This window comes from Tursiops truncatus, chromosome 3 (genome assembly GCF_011762595.2).
Source record: "Tursiops truncatus isolate mTurTru1 chromosome 3, mTurTru1.mat.Y, whole genome shotgun sequence".
In the NCBI taxonomy this organism is placed as follows: Eukaryota; Metazoa; Chordata; class Mammalia; order Artiodactyla; family Delphinidae; genus Tursiops; species Tursiops truncatus.
The window spans coordinates 119461464-119478922 of NC_047036.1; the positions used below are offsets into that span (position 1 = coordinate 119461464).

Sequence of the window (17459 nt, forward strand, 5' to 3'; positions counted from 1 at the left end):
TTGGCCTGCCTCAAGCACTGATAAACTCTATTTCAAGTTTGCCCAGTTCCAAGATACCTGGTAGGATTGATTCAGTCCTGAAGGAAAATGACTCACAAATGACTTACTCATTAATAATCAGATCAGGAGCAAAACACAGCAAGTTGGAACTTGATTGTCTGTATGATCTCCACCCCAGGGCGAATGACATGAGGAACATCCATGAATATTGCAGTAGGGTCATTTGGTCATCCAGATGTAAGTTCCTGAATCCTGAATTAAGAGGAATAAAGGTATGAGGAAACATTCTAGTTGCCAAAGAGAAGATCATCTCTCTGGGAGCTGCCAAAGACAGTTTTGGAGGACTCTTAACAGATAGAGGAAAGGAAGCACAAAGTGGGCACAGTTTTCCTTTGTCATCTGACATGTTAAGACCAAAGCCCTCAGTACTTTTTAATAGCATTCAATGTAAGAAAACTTAAGAGTTGCCAATTTTTGTCACCTTTTGTCTATGTGAGTAAATATGGACTAAATAGTAAAATGCTATACTAAATAGTAAAATGCTATACTAAATAGTAAAATAGAAAGCCAAGAGTCCTGTTCTGGGATGATACTCATTCAGTGAATTTAAGGTAAAAAAAAATTTCCCCTGATATTTATACCCTTTCCCCCCTTGATGGAGTGGGGATGGCAGGAGGCCATGGGACCAGGGTGATAGAAAGCCCGAATGTTTTATTTAAAAGATTCTAAGACTTGTGCCTTAGTTGCGTTATCTTTGCATCTTACCTGGTATCGCCTTCGCCCATTTCACCGCTGCGATCACCTGCCGCCCACCTAACATGTTGAGTGTAGTCATGATCCGCCAAGTTGTATCTGGAATGGAGCTGTCGTAGCCCGCATATATCACCTCCGGCTCAATGACCTCCAGCAGTGACACCAGGGTAGGGGTGAGTTGCGGTAACGTTGCGGGGACTATTGTTTTGTTAGCAGAATTTTCAGAAGTTTCTTGCGAGACTCCTGTAGTGGCCTGCTGAATTCCTTTTATCTTTTTCTTTGTTTTACGAGCTGTGGGTATATTAAAAAAAAATACACAGAAATCAGCTGTAATGGGAAAATCTGGGCAGCACAGTTCATTAAAGAGGTATTTTAATTTCTGCAACTATTTAATTTGAAAGAGGAGAAATCTTTTATTTAGCAATTATGATAAGAGAAAAACACATTTTTGCCTGAAAGCAAAGGATCAAGAGGAACCGTTCATTTATTAATTTCCTCTACAGATAAGCCATTCTTCATTATAGTTATACTTTATATCAAATTAAGTGTCTTATAACACTATGTTAAAACAATATAAGCAAATCACTCACCTAGATTCTTCCATAAAGTAATTTCTGTTTCAGTTTCTCTCCAAAGTAAAAACTGTCATTAGTTATACAAAGCAAATTACTTTTATTATCAACTGAAAGAAAGAATCTCAGTTTGTAATCCCAGACTAGTAACTGTGGCTTACGGTTAATCTAATTATGGGTATATGTAATGAAGACAGTGATACCGTTTATACGCTTGCACAAAGTCCCCTTCTTATCAAGACAGTAAGATGACATAGGAGATCACACACTAAAAACAAACAGTATTAGTTCTAACAGCAGAAGAATCTACTTTTTACCTTTATATGATGGATACTATATGGGACTTAAAAACCTTTGTGGAGATGAAGACAAAAACTTTAAATTTCTTTACATAAATTACCAGTGGATAATTTCCCTTTTATGAGAGATTTATATTCATGACTCTGTAAGCCTAAAGTATCCATTTTCATGTAATATATAAAGTAACTAAAACCATCTTTTATTTTTGACTTAGTTTGGAACAGTACAGTCAAATTACAGCATGGATTCTATAGATTTTTTTAGTATTCACTCTTGAATTTACTTGTTCTAGTGACAAATAAAAATATTAGGCAAGAAAAGAATTTTAGTATTCCTAAAGAGAAAGCACTCAGAACTCCAAGGAAGGGCAAGGAATGTAATTTGTATGAAAGAAGAAAAAGTAAATGCTAATCACTATTAGATCGTCTGTCCCTAAAATGCCAAAGTACCTAGTTTGTGGAGGACAGATGTGGTGGCAAGAACTATGTATCTCAATGTACAGTGTTAGAAAGGGAAAAAACCCTGCTGTTTACACTGAATAGAATGGTCCCATTTCTTATTGTGCTCCGTGCTGAGACATTTAAGAATTTTTAGTTAACATTTCAAAACAGAGAAACAGGATCACGATAGATCTGTTCTAATTTATTTTACCACGCTCTATTGAAGATACACTATGCTGTAGTAGTAGAGAGAGCATAAATATGAAACCAGCATGTTTGAATATAATCGAATATAATCCTGGCTCTCTGCCACTGAGTAGTTGGGTATCTGTGCAAGTTATTCCCTGGGCCTTAGTTTCCTCTTCCGTAAAATGAGGATAATATTAGTACCTACCTCATAGGGTCCGTTGATAACTAAGTCAGTTAAAGTATATAAAATGCGTAAAACAGTTCTTGGCACATGTTAAGCGCTGTATAAGAATGATCATTGCCACAACTGGTGGTAAAATACAGTTGCGGAATATTTTGAATTCACATAGTCCAAGTCTACAGAGGAGTGATAAAGTTTTAAAAAAGGAAGAGCTCCTACACGTAAGGAAACTTTTAAACAACCAAAGGTATCTCACTGACACCCAGATCTCCAAATCGTGGAATGTACTTGGCTGTTGACAAAGTAAACAAGAACATGCATATCCCCAGTCAATATACTGAAACAGTACGGTAAAAACTTCAATTAACCATAACTTTAAATTTGTCTAGAATATGTGTTCCTACACTCCACATTAAAACAAAGAAGAAAGGACAAGGACGAACTGGAGGATTTTAAAGTCTTCTCACCATAAAAACTCCTAGAAGAGAACATAGGCAAAACATTCTGATATAAATCGTACCAATGTTTTCTTAAGTCTGTCTCCCAAGGCAATAGAAATGAAAACCAAAATAAACAAATGAGACCTAATCAAACTTACAAGCTTTTGCACAGCAAAGGAAACGATTAAAAAAACCCGAAAAGACAAATCTACAGACTGGGAGAAAATATTTGTAAATGATGTGACTGACAAGGGCTTAATTTCCAAAATATACAAACAGCTCATAGAACTCGACAACAAGAAACAACCCATTTGAAAAATAGGCAGAAGACCTAAATAGACATTTCTCCAAAGAAATACAGATGGCCAATAGGCACATGAAAAGATGCTCAACGTTGCTAATTATCAGAGAAATGCAAATTAAAACTACAATGAGGTACCACCTCATGCCAGTCAGAATGGCCATCATTAAAAAGTCTACAAATAAGAAGTGCTGGAGAGGGTGTGGAGAAAAGGGAACTCTCCTGCACTGTTGGTGGGAATTTAAGTTGGTATAACCACTGTGGAAAACAGCATGGAGGTTCCTCAGAAAACTAAAAACAGAGTTACCATATGATCCAGCAATCCCACTCCTGGGCATATATCCACACAAAACTATAATTCAAAAAGATACATGCATGCCTATGTTCATAGAAGCACTGTTCACAGTAACAACCTAAGTCTCCATCGACAGATGAATGGATAAAGAAGATGTGGTACATGTACACAGTGGAGTACTACTCAGACATTAAAAAACCCCAAAATAATGCCATTTGCAGCAACATGGATGCAACTAGAGATCAGCATACTAAGAAAGAGAAAGACAAATACCATATGATAACACTTATATGTGGAATCTGAAATAGGACACAAATGAACCTATCTACAAAACAGAAACAGACTCACAGACACAGAACAGACTGGTGGCTGCCAAGGGAGAGTGTGGTGGGGGAGGGCTGGATTGGGAGTTTGGGATTAGCAGATGCGAACTGGTACATACAGAATGGATACATAACAAGGCCCTAATTTATAGCGCAGGGAACTATATTCAATATCCTGTGATAAAGTATGACGGAAAAGAATATGAAAAGAATGCATATATATGTATAACTGAGTCACTCTGCTGTATAGCAGTTATTACCACAACACTGTAATTCAACTATACTTCAATAAAAAATAAAAACGTAAAAAAATAAAGATCAAAGGTAAAAAATCATCTTCTGTACTCAATATATAATCAGTTTAATTTCTTACTGCTTATCTAAGAACTGATGCTTCAAGCTCAGAAAGGCCTATTGAGCCCAACTGTGTTGTGCTGACTCTGTACTATTTTCACAAAGCTGTGGCAAGGAGTCGTTAATTGAATTAGTTAAGCAATCACTATTTTTAATCACAATTTAGTTAATAAGATTTTCCTCTAAGTTCCTGACCCCTTGGAGCATACAGGAGATTAGCAGTCAATATACGATCGCTACAGAAGTGTTCACGAGTCTGTGATAGCTCCATTTCATTCTTAAGAAAAGTAAAGAAATCTTATTTAGCTTAAAACTTAGCTTAAAAATGTTAGTTATGAAATCTGATACCATAAGCCTCCTTGCCTATAAGTTCCACTTGACCCTCATGACAAAAATAAAACTATAATTAGGAATAATTACAATACACCTTAAAATGAAAAAACATTTAGGATCACCATTAAAAAACTTACTGTACTCAAAGGCCAGGCACTTTAAGCAGTGAAGAAGGTTGCCTTAAAATAAATCTTGAGAGTCACCTGGTATGGAGCAACAGTATAAAAATACAGCACTTGCAGTACTAAGTTACATTTATGGAGAGCACTGGGCTCTGAGAGAGGTGACTGCGTCTGCAAAATTACTCTGAGAGGGCTATCATGAAACTGCTTAGGGGAAACACTCCGATGAACAAGAGAACATTTTTAAAGATTGTTTAAAGAAAAACAAAGAAGAACAATGTAGTTCAGCCATGTGTTTCATGCTTAAGTACTAAGTATTATTAAGTATTATTGCCCACCAAATACTTCTGGGACACACACATACCTACTCCAAATAAAAGTTTTATATATACTGGAATAATTAAAAACAAAAGTGAGGCTTTCACACTAAAACCACATATACACAAAAACTCTATTAGATTTTTTAAAGCCTTCCTTTAAATTTTTCTACAAGTAGAGTTACATTATCAACTGCACGATACGTGCTACCTAATAGCTAATATATGATTAAATAACAAACTAGAACTGTGTAGTGTAAGTGGACATGAGGTTAATAATCTTGGTCCTACTTGAAGGTGGTTTTAATATGAGGGTCCAAAATAACCTCTTTGAGTAGAAGAATGTATATCAAAGACTAGCATGTAGTAGCTCTTGACAAAGGCTAGTTTCCCCAGTATTCTGATATTTTATATGACAACTTATAGAAGCATGCCGTGTGGTTTTTTATTTGTGTTTTGAGAAACTGCAGCTTAGTTTAAATTGTACGTTTAAATTTTATTCATTCAAAAAAGTTGACTTTTCAACGGGAGACCTGATTAGAAATGGCAGTGATGGTATATTTGATAATACAGAGAAAATGAGATGTCACTCGCTGCCTTGGTCTTCCGGTGAGGTAAAGGCAAAGGGCACTACAGCTGTTACTAAATTGTAAGAAGGAGGAGAAATGGGACAAACTTACTAGCCTGGTCCATCAGAATCATTATTTTATAGGTGATATATCTTATTTCTTTTGAATAAAAAAATTCCCTTATACTTGGGATAGGGGAGGAATTGCTCAAAAGAGCTTAAAGCTCCAAAGATCAAAGTAAAGCTTGATGTGTATTTGGGAAAGCATCTAAAATGTTACTGGGTAAGCAACCACACTATATTAGTGATATGACAGAATTTTATTTGAGCTTGTCCTTTGAGTAAACTTATTTCTAAATATAAAATAGCTGAGATGAAAACATGGGGATTAAAGGAAAGTAGAAAAACTGGGGCTGGAGAAAAAAATATATAAACCAAGCACTAAAACCTGACACGGGCTAATATATATTTATTTAAATGGTGAGAGAACAGAAAAATGAAACTAGAATATGCACAGAGATGTGATATGTAAGAAAGTTAGGAATAACTATCTGGGTTTTTTGGTAACAAGAAGAAATTATCCTTGTGGTACTGAAAGTGAACTTCTACATGAATGTGTAATCAATCTCTGTAGCTTTTGTAACACCTACAAGAAGATGGGCATTTATCATTTTCTTTTTTCTTTTTAAAATATTTTTTGGGTTTTGTGTTTTTGGCCGCACCGTGCAGCATGCAGGATCTTAGTTCCTCAACCAGGAATTGAACCCATACCCCCTGCATTGGGAGCGCAGAGAACCACTGGAACACCAGGGAAGTCCCAGCTATCATTTTCTTTAAAGCAATGTTTAACATGTTGACACTCTGTAATAAAGTGATTGGTGTGTCATGAAGGTCTGTAAAACATGGTGAAGAAAAGACTAATTTAATCTGTCTTTTTTGCTATTGAAGTAATATGAAGAACTGAGAAGATAATGTTGTGTGTCTGGTTTGGGGAATTAGACTACAGTCACACCCATAAATCTACTTTATATTTAAAAACATATACACACAGTGTGTACTAGATAGCACCAACAGTCTCTCTTCTGTCAAAAGAACCACATGGTTTCCATGCTCCCTCTAATATCACCATATTCGACAAGATTAGTCTTTCCAAAATAACAAGTCTGATCATGCCTCTGCCCTTACTTTCCACCTACTCCTACTCAACTTCTCTAGATTTAAAATTCAATGTTGCTTCTTCTAGGAAGCTTTCCCTGCCTTTTAGGACAGAATTAGGTGACCTTCCTTTTGCTCCTGTAGCTCTCTATTCCTTTTGTAGTGTGCTGTACCATTTTGTGTTTGACTCTGCAACCTAACTAGACAGTAAAGTACTTGAATACAGGCACTATTTTACTGATGTTGAATGCAGACACTGTTTTATGTCTAGTGCTTGCCTTGGTGAGTACCTGTTGAATCAAAGTGCACAGGGGTTACTAGATCACCACTACCACCTTCATGGAACTTGCAGTTTCAACTAAGGCAAAATTCCAAACGTTTTTTCCAGAGGAAAGATTTTAAATGATGAGATCAATTTTAATTATACAGCTTGTTATATAAACCAGGATATGAAACTTATAACTAGTTTCAGATTTCTTCTTTGCTTGAAAAACAAACAAAACCCATCCAATGCCTCCTTGAGGAGTTTTTTCCCCCCTGTAGATTTGTAACAAAAGATTTATATATACACATATGTGCCAAGTAAAAGGTAAATAACAGAATAATGGACATGTAACTATATCTAGTATAAAAACATTTCTAACCGTAGCAAATAGTTTTGAGGTTGAAAAAAGAAGAAAGATCAAAGTAATGTTTCTTCAAGTCTTATAAGTTTCATTATTACATAATTTTCTTTCTTAGCATATAGTCTGGCTACACTGAACTCACTGTGTACAGTAAAAGTTGGTGAATAAACTTAAGCAGAATATGAAATACTCATTAAAAAATCCAACTTTTAATTATTACATCTGCTTATGTATATTTTAAAAAGTAAAACAATACATTTTTATATGATGCAGAGACAGTTCATTTTAGATATTTTTACGTTACCTTCCAGGTTCATTCCTGCTTGAAGACATTTTCTGTAGCGGCATGCTGGGCAGTTTTTTCTTCGAATTTTATCAATGATGCAATCATTTCTTCCAGCACAAAGATAATTGTGCTGTCCTATATGGAAAATAAAGACACTGTTAAAATTTCACAGGCCTTAAAGGATATTTTTATGGAGAGGCTCTTTGCTGTTGTTGTTGTTTTGGGTGGAACATAGCCAAGGACCAAAGGCATTGATTAAGAAACATACAGTGTACTTTCTTACATTCATTACAAAGTTGAGAGGTCAACTTAAAATAAAAAGCCTTTCATATTCTGTTTGACAAACATAGTTCATTAAAAAAAACTCTACTGCAGTATACATATAGAAAAGCTCACAAATCCTAAGTGTACCACCTAACCTAATAAATTTTCATAAGCCAAACACTTCCATGTAATCAGCTCTCATATCAAGCAGAACAGTTCCCCCACAAACCCTCTTGTTGCCCCCTTCCAGTCCCTACCTACCAGGGGTAACCTCTTTCTTGATAAGCTGTTCTTTAAATTGTGCTTTAAACAGTTGTTTCTTCTACCAATTACAGAAGATCTCTGTATTTTATTTATTCTATTTATAGAAGATCTCATTATTTTATTATGATTTCTAACTTAATGCTAAGGAGGACTAGAGAAAGAGGAAACTGGTTTAAAAATACTGTGAGAGTCACAAAAGGAAAATGACTTTAATTCAGCATTGCACCACCGTATGCAAATAAAGCATGCTCCCCTTCCAAATTTTTAAATAAAATGATAGGTAAACACTTAAATTATGTTAAGGTTGCCAGCAATTAGTTAGGTGTATCACAGACCTGGCAAACTAAGCTACTGTATATAGGACTTAGGGAGATTTGTTCATTATTTCACATGCTTTTTGACTCCAAATACTAAAGATGGTTACTGTTTAAAATCTTCTGCCACCCAGTATTAAATGTGCTAAGAGGCAGAAATGCAGTTTTCACCTCTCAGAAATTTTCAAGGAAAATTTAAAAGGGTTTCCCTGGTGGTGCAGTGGTTAAGGATCCGCCTGCCAAAGCAGGGGACACAGGTTCGAGCCCTGGTCCGGGAAGATCCCACATGCCGCGGAGCGACTAAGCCTTCGGGCCATAGCTACTGAGCCTGCGCGCCTAGAGCCCGTGCTCTGCAGCAAGAGAAGCCACCACGATGAGAAGCCCGCGCACCGCAACGAAGAGTAGCCCCCGCTCACCACAACCTGCGCACAGCAACGAAGACCCAATGCAGCCAAAAATAAATTAATTAATTAAAAAGAACAACAAAAAAAGGGACAGACAGAAAGTCTTCCTACCCTCTCCCTCCCCTCAATTGTACCCTCTTTTGTTGAAGAAAACTATCTGAAGATTTGCTAGCCTGGCAAAAGCTGAAAGGATCCTCCTACACAAGACCAGCATATCTAAATAGATACACTAGATAATTAAGAGTCTGTGTCTTTACACTAGAGGGGATGGTCTTCAGAAGACTACAGGACATTTGTCTTCTCAAAAATAAATCATATTCAAAGAAAAGAGAAAAAATCATAATCATCAATTCATTAGGTTGAATATACCTAGTCTAACTTCTGGGAAAAGATACTTTATGCCTAGAATAATCTACTTGACTTGGATGAAAATAAACTATATTCATTTCTTCCTAACATGTTAAATCACACTGCTTGTTAAGCATTAGTTTGGGGTAGATGGTTAACTGTATCAGGTTCAATTCTTTGTGAGAAATAGGCCACAGAATTGACTAATGGTCTACAATTCAGCTTTGTTCCAGAGTTGTTCTCCAATGCCAAATGTCTGTACGAGCTGTTTCAATTCCTTTCTGTATTGTGTAAGTTTGCTAGCTTCCTTACTTGGACATGAAATGGAAGCACTAATGCAATAATTCTATCCTCTATACAGTTTAAGTAGGAACAACAGATGCCATCATAATTGAAGCAGTTATAATACACAGAAGTTCTACCCCGTAAGAATATCCCTGAATCACTGTCCTGTAGTTAATTGAAAAAATTACTCATTGCTAAACACAGAAAAAGTTTCAATGCGTTATTTATATCTAACCAAAAGATGAGAATGTGCATGCTATGCTAATAATGATTTCTTTATCCCAGGCATGTCTCGAGCACAATTAAGAATCTGAGCTACACGATCAGGGGGCATTGTACCTTCGTAAGTTCAAATCAGCTCTTTCTGGTTATTAGTATGAAGTTGGACAAGCCTTTGGGTGCGTTATCTATAAAAAGAATAGTGGTCACTATTTACAAGGCATGGACATGTACCACTAATAGTCACTCCCTGTCAATCATTTTGATAAGACAATAAGACATCTTAGTTTGGAATTCCTGTGTCCTTTACCACTTGGTAAATTCCCTTTCTAACTAAAAAGAGAGAGCAGATGTCAGGAGAAGAGCCTTCGGGCCAGCTGGAATTTCTCAACATTGTTTTGTTTGCATTGTATTTATATTTTTATGGTAAAAATCTATTTTTGGCAATTGATTCTATTTCTATTTCTGGTAGATGTGGTAGCCAGCCTCCAAGATGGCCCCCAGTGGTCTCTGTCTCCTGGTATTCACACTCTTAGATAGTCCCTTCCCAAACTATACCAGCACTGGTCTGTGTGACCAATAAAATACAGCACAAGTGACAAGTATATCACATCTGAGATTAAGTTATAAAGATATTATGTTCCCATATTTGTCACAGCCTCTCTTGTGGATCATTTGTTCCAGGGGAGGCCAGCTGCTATGTTGAGAGCAGCACTAGACGAGGCCCACATAATGAGGAACTGAAGCTTCCTGCGAAAAGCAATGTTAATGGGCTGGGAAGTGGATCCTCTAGCCCCACACAAGCCTTCAGATGACTGCAGCTTCCACCAACAGTCTGAATGTAACTTCATGAGAGTCCCAGGACTACCCAGCTAATAAGCTGCTCTCAAATCCCTGACTCTCAGAAGCTGCGTGATACAATAAACATCTCTTGTTTTAAGCTACTCATTTTGGGGGTAATTTGTTACACATCAATAGATAACTAATACGGTAGAGATAGTAAAGTTGTTTTAAAATAAAGTTATAAACAAGAGTGATCCAAGAAAAATATTAGGTAGTAAATAGAACAGTGATGCTTGGACATGATCAAGATAATGAAAGTGGTATAGGAAATGGGCAGCACAGCAAAGGGCATGTCCTAGGGTTTTCTGTAGTTTGTATACCCTACTGGAAGTATCCAAGTTTCAAATGTGAACTGTGACTGTCAGCTTGAGCATCTTTCTTTACTGCTCTCAAAAACTGTGTGGTATAGTGCAAAGTGCACTTGGCAAAGGGCCAGGAAGCCCTTGGTCTGATTTGCAGCTCTACTGCCTAGCTGTGTGATCTTAGTAATGTTTATTAACCTTCCCGAACCCCCTGTTTCTCCATCTGTAAAGTTGGAAAATTAGCACTTACCTTGCTGTGCTTCTGCAAGGGTTAAAGGCAGTTGTGTAGAAGGTTCTTAAAATAGTGCCTAGCACATTGTAAGCACTCAATAAACACTAGCTAGTAAATAATTCCCTTGTTATTGCTTTCATCTCAGTATTTAACTAGATTATAAACGGCCAGGAGATGCGATTTTTATCCTTTCAGGAAGTCAGTGTAGCATTGAGATTAAGAGCCTGTTTGGAGACAGCTATGTTTGAATCCTAGCTCTGTCAAACTGTGTGAGCTTCAGTTTCCTAGTCTGTCAAATATGGATCATAATAGCATCTAAGATCCCACAGAGCTGTTAATTAAGTGGTATGACATATAAAACATAGTGCTTGGTACGTCATAAATGAAGGGTAGCTGATATCCATCTCCATTATGACCCACCAACAAAGATTATATGCAATTTGTGCAAAGGGAACATAAGAAAAAGGGACTCAGAGAAAAAAAAGATCATTCAGCTAGTATACATCTCAAGAAATGGAGCTACCCAAATTCTTCTCTGTATGCAAAAAAGCAACTCCTAGAATAATGAATGAAAAAATTCAAAATATCAATCCTCGATCTGGGTTGTATGGATAATAAATAAGTAAAACTTTTGCAAATTTCCTAAAAATATTTAAATGTTTGGGTATTTACAATACTTTGCCAGTTTGGTGGACAACCTATAATATCTAGCAGGTGTTAAAAAAAATGGAATGAATGTAGTGTAATGAAAATCATACAAGCTTCATCTTTGTAAGTGTTCAAGAAAGTGCTCCAAAATATGTATCTGGACTTAAAAACAGATTTCTATCATGTCTAGAAAGGAAAAGTAGAACTGCCATGAAGTTAGTTTAGCAAATGATTACAGAATTTTAGAGCTGGAAGTGACCCTGGAGAAAATTTAAGTCCAAATAAAGGATTTACTTAACACAGTTCACATTTTAACCTTTCTTATTAATCATGTAATCTAGCTATCATATTTAACTGAAATACTTGTAAGGTATACATTTTGAAATAGTATAGCTAATATTCAATGAAATTTTACCTTAAAACAAGTATAAGAATTTAATTCTAAAGCAGAGATTAAGGCCAGAGGGCATATGGCCTGCAGTGATGTCTTATTTGTAGTATGTTTAGCTTTTTTTTTCTTTTTTAAATTGCATTTGGATGCTTTTAGGTAGGGCATGCTTGCACTCTCTAACATAAATAACTGCCCTTCCTTGCCCAGTTGTATTATATTTGGCCAGAATGACCCACACTCAGTCCCTGTAGGCACTGGAATTGGAATTTGTAGCCCTGTTTTAAGGAATGATTTTAGTTAAAATGAGGACAAATGAAAAAAAAAATTTTTTTAATTCCTGTATTTCTCTTAAGGCTCCATTGTCTCATTCTGAATTTCACTTTCAGAATTAAAATTTGTCAATATTATTTTGATGTACAGAAATACTGTAATACTGTTATCACTGCATTTATATATACCATGGAAAGAACTAATCAGTGAAGAAAGTGCTGAATAAAGTAAGGACAAGAAGAAGCTTCTGTCTGTGGTAAATAACATCTACTTTGTTAGAGACATTGCATTAATTAGGGGTGGGCTTTACTTAATGACTCTACTCAGTAGTTGGATGATACCAAACTGGTTAAAGCCTGCATCCCCGTGCTCTCTGCGGGATAACACAAGTAATTTTATAGTTTGTTAATATATGAAAAGCAATCCAAACAAAAGAAAATGACTCATCTAACTCTTAAGGACATGCAAACTCAACTGAAGCCAGATAATAATCTTTCTCGTACTGTGAATGAATACGTTAATTTTTAAAAAATCTAATTATCTAATCAGAGCTTTAGGTAATCCATTCAGGCCACACTGCCTTCCAAATGCTTTACAAATAACCAAATTACAAAACAGTTTTTTCTAAGAGGATTCACTGGTCATATTAGAAAATTTTAGTGTGACTTCCAATAATTTGCTTATGGAATGAATTTTTCCTTCTGTAAGGAGCTGATGTGCAGGCTGAATCTGTAACAAGGGTAAAATTTACATGAATATAAATACTTGTCAAGTGAAGTCACCTCCTCTAAAACACCTTCTTTCCTGACCTCCTCAGGCAGTTTGTCACTTGCTCCTCTGTATTATAATCTCTGTACCTTGTAACTGTTAAGTCATCTTTCACTTCCAAGTACACTGTGACCTCCCAGAGAGCAGGGATCAGGTCTTACACCACATTTATATCACAAAGCACAGGCCTGGCTTATTGGAAAACAAAACAAAACACTTTTCCCCCTCACAGTTCTCATTATCACTCATTTTTGCCAGACTGGAATAGTTGGTGGCTTTAAAACCAGCTAATTCATGGGAATTAAAGCCCATAATACTAACACAATGAGCACTAGTTACTGCTGAAACCTAACACCATCATTTCACATGATAGCACTTTCTTAGTTATCTTCTGTTCTCTGACCATACTCCCTCCCTTCAGTTTATAGTTTTCTATTTTATTCTAGTTTGTTTTTTAAAGTATCTCTTCCCCACTAGAGCACTTAGGAGCTACCCTCCTCCCCCTGCTTTTACTGACTTCTAGCCTTAATAGGCTTTGCATATAATAGAAATTTCAGAATCCACTCTGAGAAATAGGAACCAGAGAAATAATAAAACTCTTCAAAACACACACTACCTTCCACTGCTCTTTTGAAGAATACTTTACAGCTTCCACAAGTTAAGACCCCATAATGACATCCCGAAGCTTCATCAGAGCACACTAGGCAGAGTTTGGGAGGTGGTCCCGTTGCTGCTGAGGAGCTGGATGGAGGAGAGCTTACATCTGGTCTCATTCCAGGGCTAAAAAAGGAAGAAAGCAGTGTGACGATTTAACTGTCATGACTGTCACAGAAGTATCAAAATACAGTTCTCTTACCTTCTCACTCCACAGTGAGCATGTTCACACTGAACTCTGGCTTCAAGTACTAGCAAGCATTAAAATATCCTACCTAGATATAGTCAAATAACGTTTTATTCTTCTATACAAAATTAAGAGTGAGGTAATTTCTTTTTAAGTATTCCCTGGGAGTTCCCTGGGGTCTGGTGGTTAGGATTTGGTACTTTCACTGCCGTAGTCCAGGTTCAATCTTTGGTCAAGGAACTGAAATCCCAGAAGCCATGGGGCGTGGCAAAAAAAAAAAAAACGTATCCCTTAAAAAGAATGGACTTAGATATTATAATTTTTAGTTGCTTGGGAGTTGTTTATAATCACCTTTACTAAAGTATCATTTACATACAATAACATTAACCATTTATAAGTATACAATTGATGAGTTTTGTTACATGGATAATTGTGTAACTACCACCATGATCAAGAGATATATATTCCATCAACCGCCAAAGATTCCTTAGGACATCATTTTTTTTCCTCTAATTTTAAGATATTGTACAGGGATCTTTCTAATTTCATTCAAGTCTCATTACAATTCTACCCATTCCTCTGCTTGAGTTAAAATTTCTTACAATATACACATCATTTGTTCTATTGTGCTTCACTTTATTGCACTTAACAAATGCTGCAAAATTGTCAGATGGTTAGTATTTTTTAGCAACAAAGTATTTTTTTTGAATTTTATTTTATTTTTTATACAGCACGTTCTTACTAGTTATCTATTTTATCCATATTAGTGTATACATGTCAATCCCAATCTCCCAGTTCATCACACACACACACCCCTTTCCCCCCTTGGTGCCCATAGGTTTGTTCTCTACATCTGTGTCTCTATTTCAGCCCTGCAAACCGGTTCATCTGTACCATTTTTCTAGGTTCCACATATATGCATTAACATATGATATTTTTCTCTTTCTTAGTTCACTCTGTATGACAGTCTCTAGATCCATCCACATCTCTACAAATGACCCAACTTTGTTCCTTTTTATGGTTGAGTAATATTCCATTGTATACATGTACCACATCTTCTTTATCCATTTGTCTGTCGATGGGCATTTAGGTTGCTTCCGTGACCTGGCTATTGTAAATGGTGCTGCAATGAACATTGGGGTGCATGTGTCTTTCTGAATTATGGTTTTCTCTGGGTATATGCCCAACAAAGTATTTTAAAATTAAGGTATATACATTGTTTTTCAGACACACTGCACACTTAACAGACTATAGTATAGTGTAAACATAACTTTTACATGCACTGGAAAGTGACTTGCTTTATTGCAACATTTTCTTTCTTGCTGTGGTCTGGAACCAAACCAGCAGTATCTCTGAGGTATGACTGTATTAAAGTTTGGTCCAGCATCTCTCATTCCAATGTCATCCTAGCTGAAATGACAGTTTTTTATGACTTAGAAGAGAATGGTGCAGAAACATTACCTCCTACAACTTTCTAGTCTGGCTTGCAGCAAGTAAGACTTTTTTCCAGCACTGGGCTTTCAACAGTAAGGACTATGCTGCCCTCCCCACTCTGTGTACATATGCCCTGGAGAAAAAGATGGAAAATGGGAATCTGCTTCTCCTGCTAGGTCTTGTTTTCATTTTGTAGATTTCTCACCACAAAAGATAAATATTCCTTTTCTAACTTGTTGTTTTGAGAATTTTCAAACACTCAAAAGTTGAAAGTATTGTGCAATGGATGTATAGTCTTTACTTATACTCACCAATTCTCAACATTTTGCCACATTTGCTTATAAAGATATATTTTTATAAACCAACGAAACAGTGATCCCTTTAATGCTAGAGGAAAGATTAACTATAAAACCTTCATTATAGATGATACAGTGGTTTCCAATGTTGTATATTTCTAAGGAATGTTCATCTTACATGCTAACTTTAGAACCCAAACTGTATTGTGTACTGTATAACTCAAAAGAGTTCCTAACCTTTCTAACCTTGTGTAACTAAAAAGAGTCCCTGGGGGCTTCCCTGGTGGCGCAGTGGTTGAGAGTCTGCCTGCCGATGCAGGGGACACGGGTTCGTGCCCCGGTCCGGGAAGATCCCACATGCCGCGGAGCGGCTGGGCCCGTGAGCCATGGCCGCTGAGCCTGCGCGTCCGCAGCCTGTGCTCCGCAACGGGAGAGGCCACAACAGTGAGGGGCCCACGTACCGTAAAAACAAAAAAAAAAACAAAAACAAAACAAACAAAAAAAAAGAGTCCCTGAAAATAGTTTCTAGAGACTGCTAATTCCTTCTCTGGTCATGTGTTCTTCAAACATACGGATGGTAGCAATCTGTTGATTTTGGAACTTTACACATTAAAAGTGTATTGTTCATCACCTATATAAGAAATCTCTCCCTGAGATTTTCTTTATCTGCCTATTCTCTAAAAGAGATGGCATTTAGGGATAAATTATTCATAAATAATAAATTATTATTAAATCTCAATTACGAATATGCTTAAACTAAATCACAGAGCAAACTGACTTAAGAAATTGTTTGGGTAATTAACATGGTTAGAAATTATATTTATTAAGTAACATTTTTTTGTTATTCTATTTTTGGAATAAAAGTTAAAAGTTGGACTTCCCTGCTGGCATAGTGGTTAAGCATCTGCCTGCCAATGCAGGGGACACGGGTTTGAGCCCTGGTCCAGGAAGATCCCACATGCCATGAAGCAACTAAGCCCGTGCGCCACAACTACTGAGCCTGTGCTCTAGAGCCCGTGAACCACAACTACTGAAGCCTGCGCGCCTAGAGCCCGTGCTCTGCAACGAGAAGGCACCGCAATGAGAAGCCCGTGCACCGCAACGAAGAATAGCCCCCGCCCAGCAACGAAGACCCAACGCAGCCAAACATTTTAAATAAATAAATATTTAAAAAGTTAAAGTTAATTGTAGAATGACAATTTGTTTTGTAAATGTCACTTTAAATAATTAGGTCGATAAACTCCAAAGCTCCCCCTGAATTCTGTCCTCAAACGAAGCTAGCCAACCCTATGTTTATCTAGAGGCTTAGCGACTGACAGCATTCCCACCACTCCAGTTCTGGGAATAGGCCCCAGGGTTTCATATTGTTCTCTGAACACTGTCAAGGAGAATTTCTGGATGCTTCTGCATCACAAGGCATTGATCCCCTGCTAGATTTGGGAGAGTGTACTGAGTGCATATTGAAAGCCTACAATGGAAGAGAATAACCTGAAATGACTCTGCTGTAGGTCTGGCACGAACCATCCTTGATTAATGGAAACTTGTGACTAATGTAGCAGAGCTGCTCTGGGCCAGAGTTTTACAGAGAAGTAGGAAGGTCTTGGAGTGAGTGAACAGAGCAATGTGTTAGGGAAGCAAAAAATTCCTTGGCTTCTGTTCTGAAGATGCTCCTATTCCTGCTCAGCCAATCTCTGTCATCTGACATCTATTTTTAGGGACCATCCAGTTGTTTGTATATTTAGTTTATGGAAAATAAGTGCAATATTTATTGATTTGAAAGG

General features: G+C 36.8%; 1 protein-coding gene and 1 long non-coding RNA gene across 12 annotated transcripts in view; one reads left to right on the forward strand and one right to left on the reverse strand.

The window, feature by feature from the left end:
- LOC141278335 (uncharacterized) overlaps positions 1 to 10613 on the forward strand; it is a 50335-nt gene extending 39722 nt beyond the window's left edge. The window contains exons 2-3 of the long non-coding RNA XR_012330899.1: positions 9720 to 9777; positions 10338 to 10613. This is a non-coding gene — a long non-coding RNA (uncharacterized lncRNA). The remainder of the gene's footprint in view (positions 1 to 9719; positions 9778 to 10337) is intronic.
- The window catches only part of NR3C1 (nuclear receptor subfamily 3 group C member 1), a 131036-nt gene that overhangs the window by 19416 nt on the left and 94161 nt on the right, over positions 1 to 17459 (reverse strand). For 10 of the 11 annotated variants that reach the window (XR_012330897.1, XR_012330898.1, XM_073802650.1 and 7 more), the window contains exons 3-6: positions 13721 to 13887; positions 7574 to 7690; positions 766 to 1044; positions 108 to 252 (exon numbers count right to left, since the gene is read on the reverse strand). Coding sequence is in view for 9 of the 11 variants with exons in the window: in XM_073802650.1 (XP_073658751.1) it covers positions 108 to 252; positions 766 to 1044; positions 7574 to 7690; positions 13721 to 13887 (708 nt within the window). In the remaining 2 variants the exon portion in view is untranslated. The remainder of the gene's footprint in view (positions 1 to 107; positions 253 to 765; positions 1045 to 7573; positions 7691 to 13720; positions 13888 to 17459) is intronic. The other variant, XM_033853352.2, reaches the window with a different exon arrangement.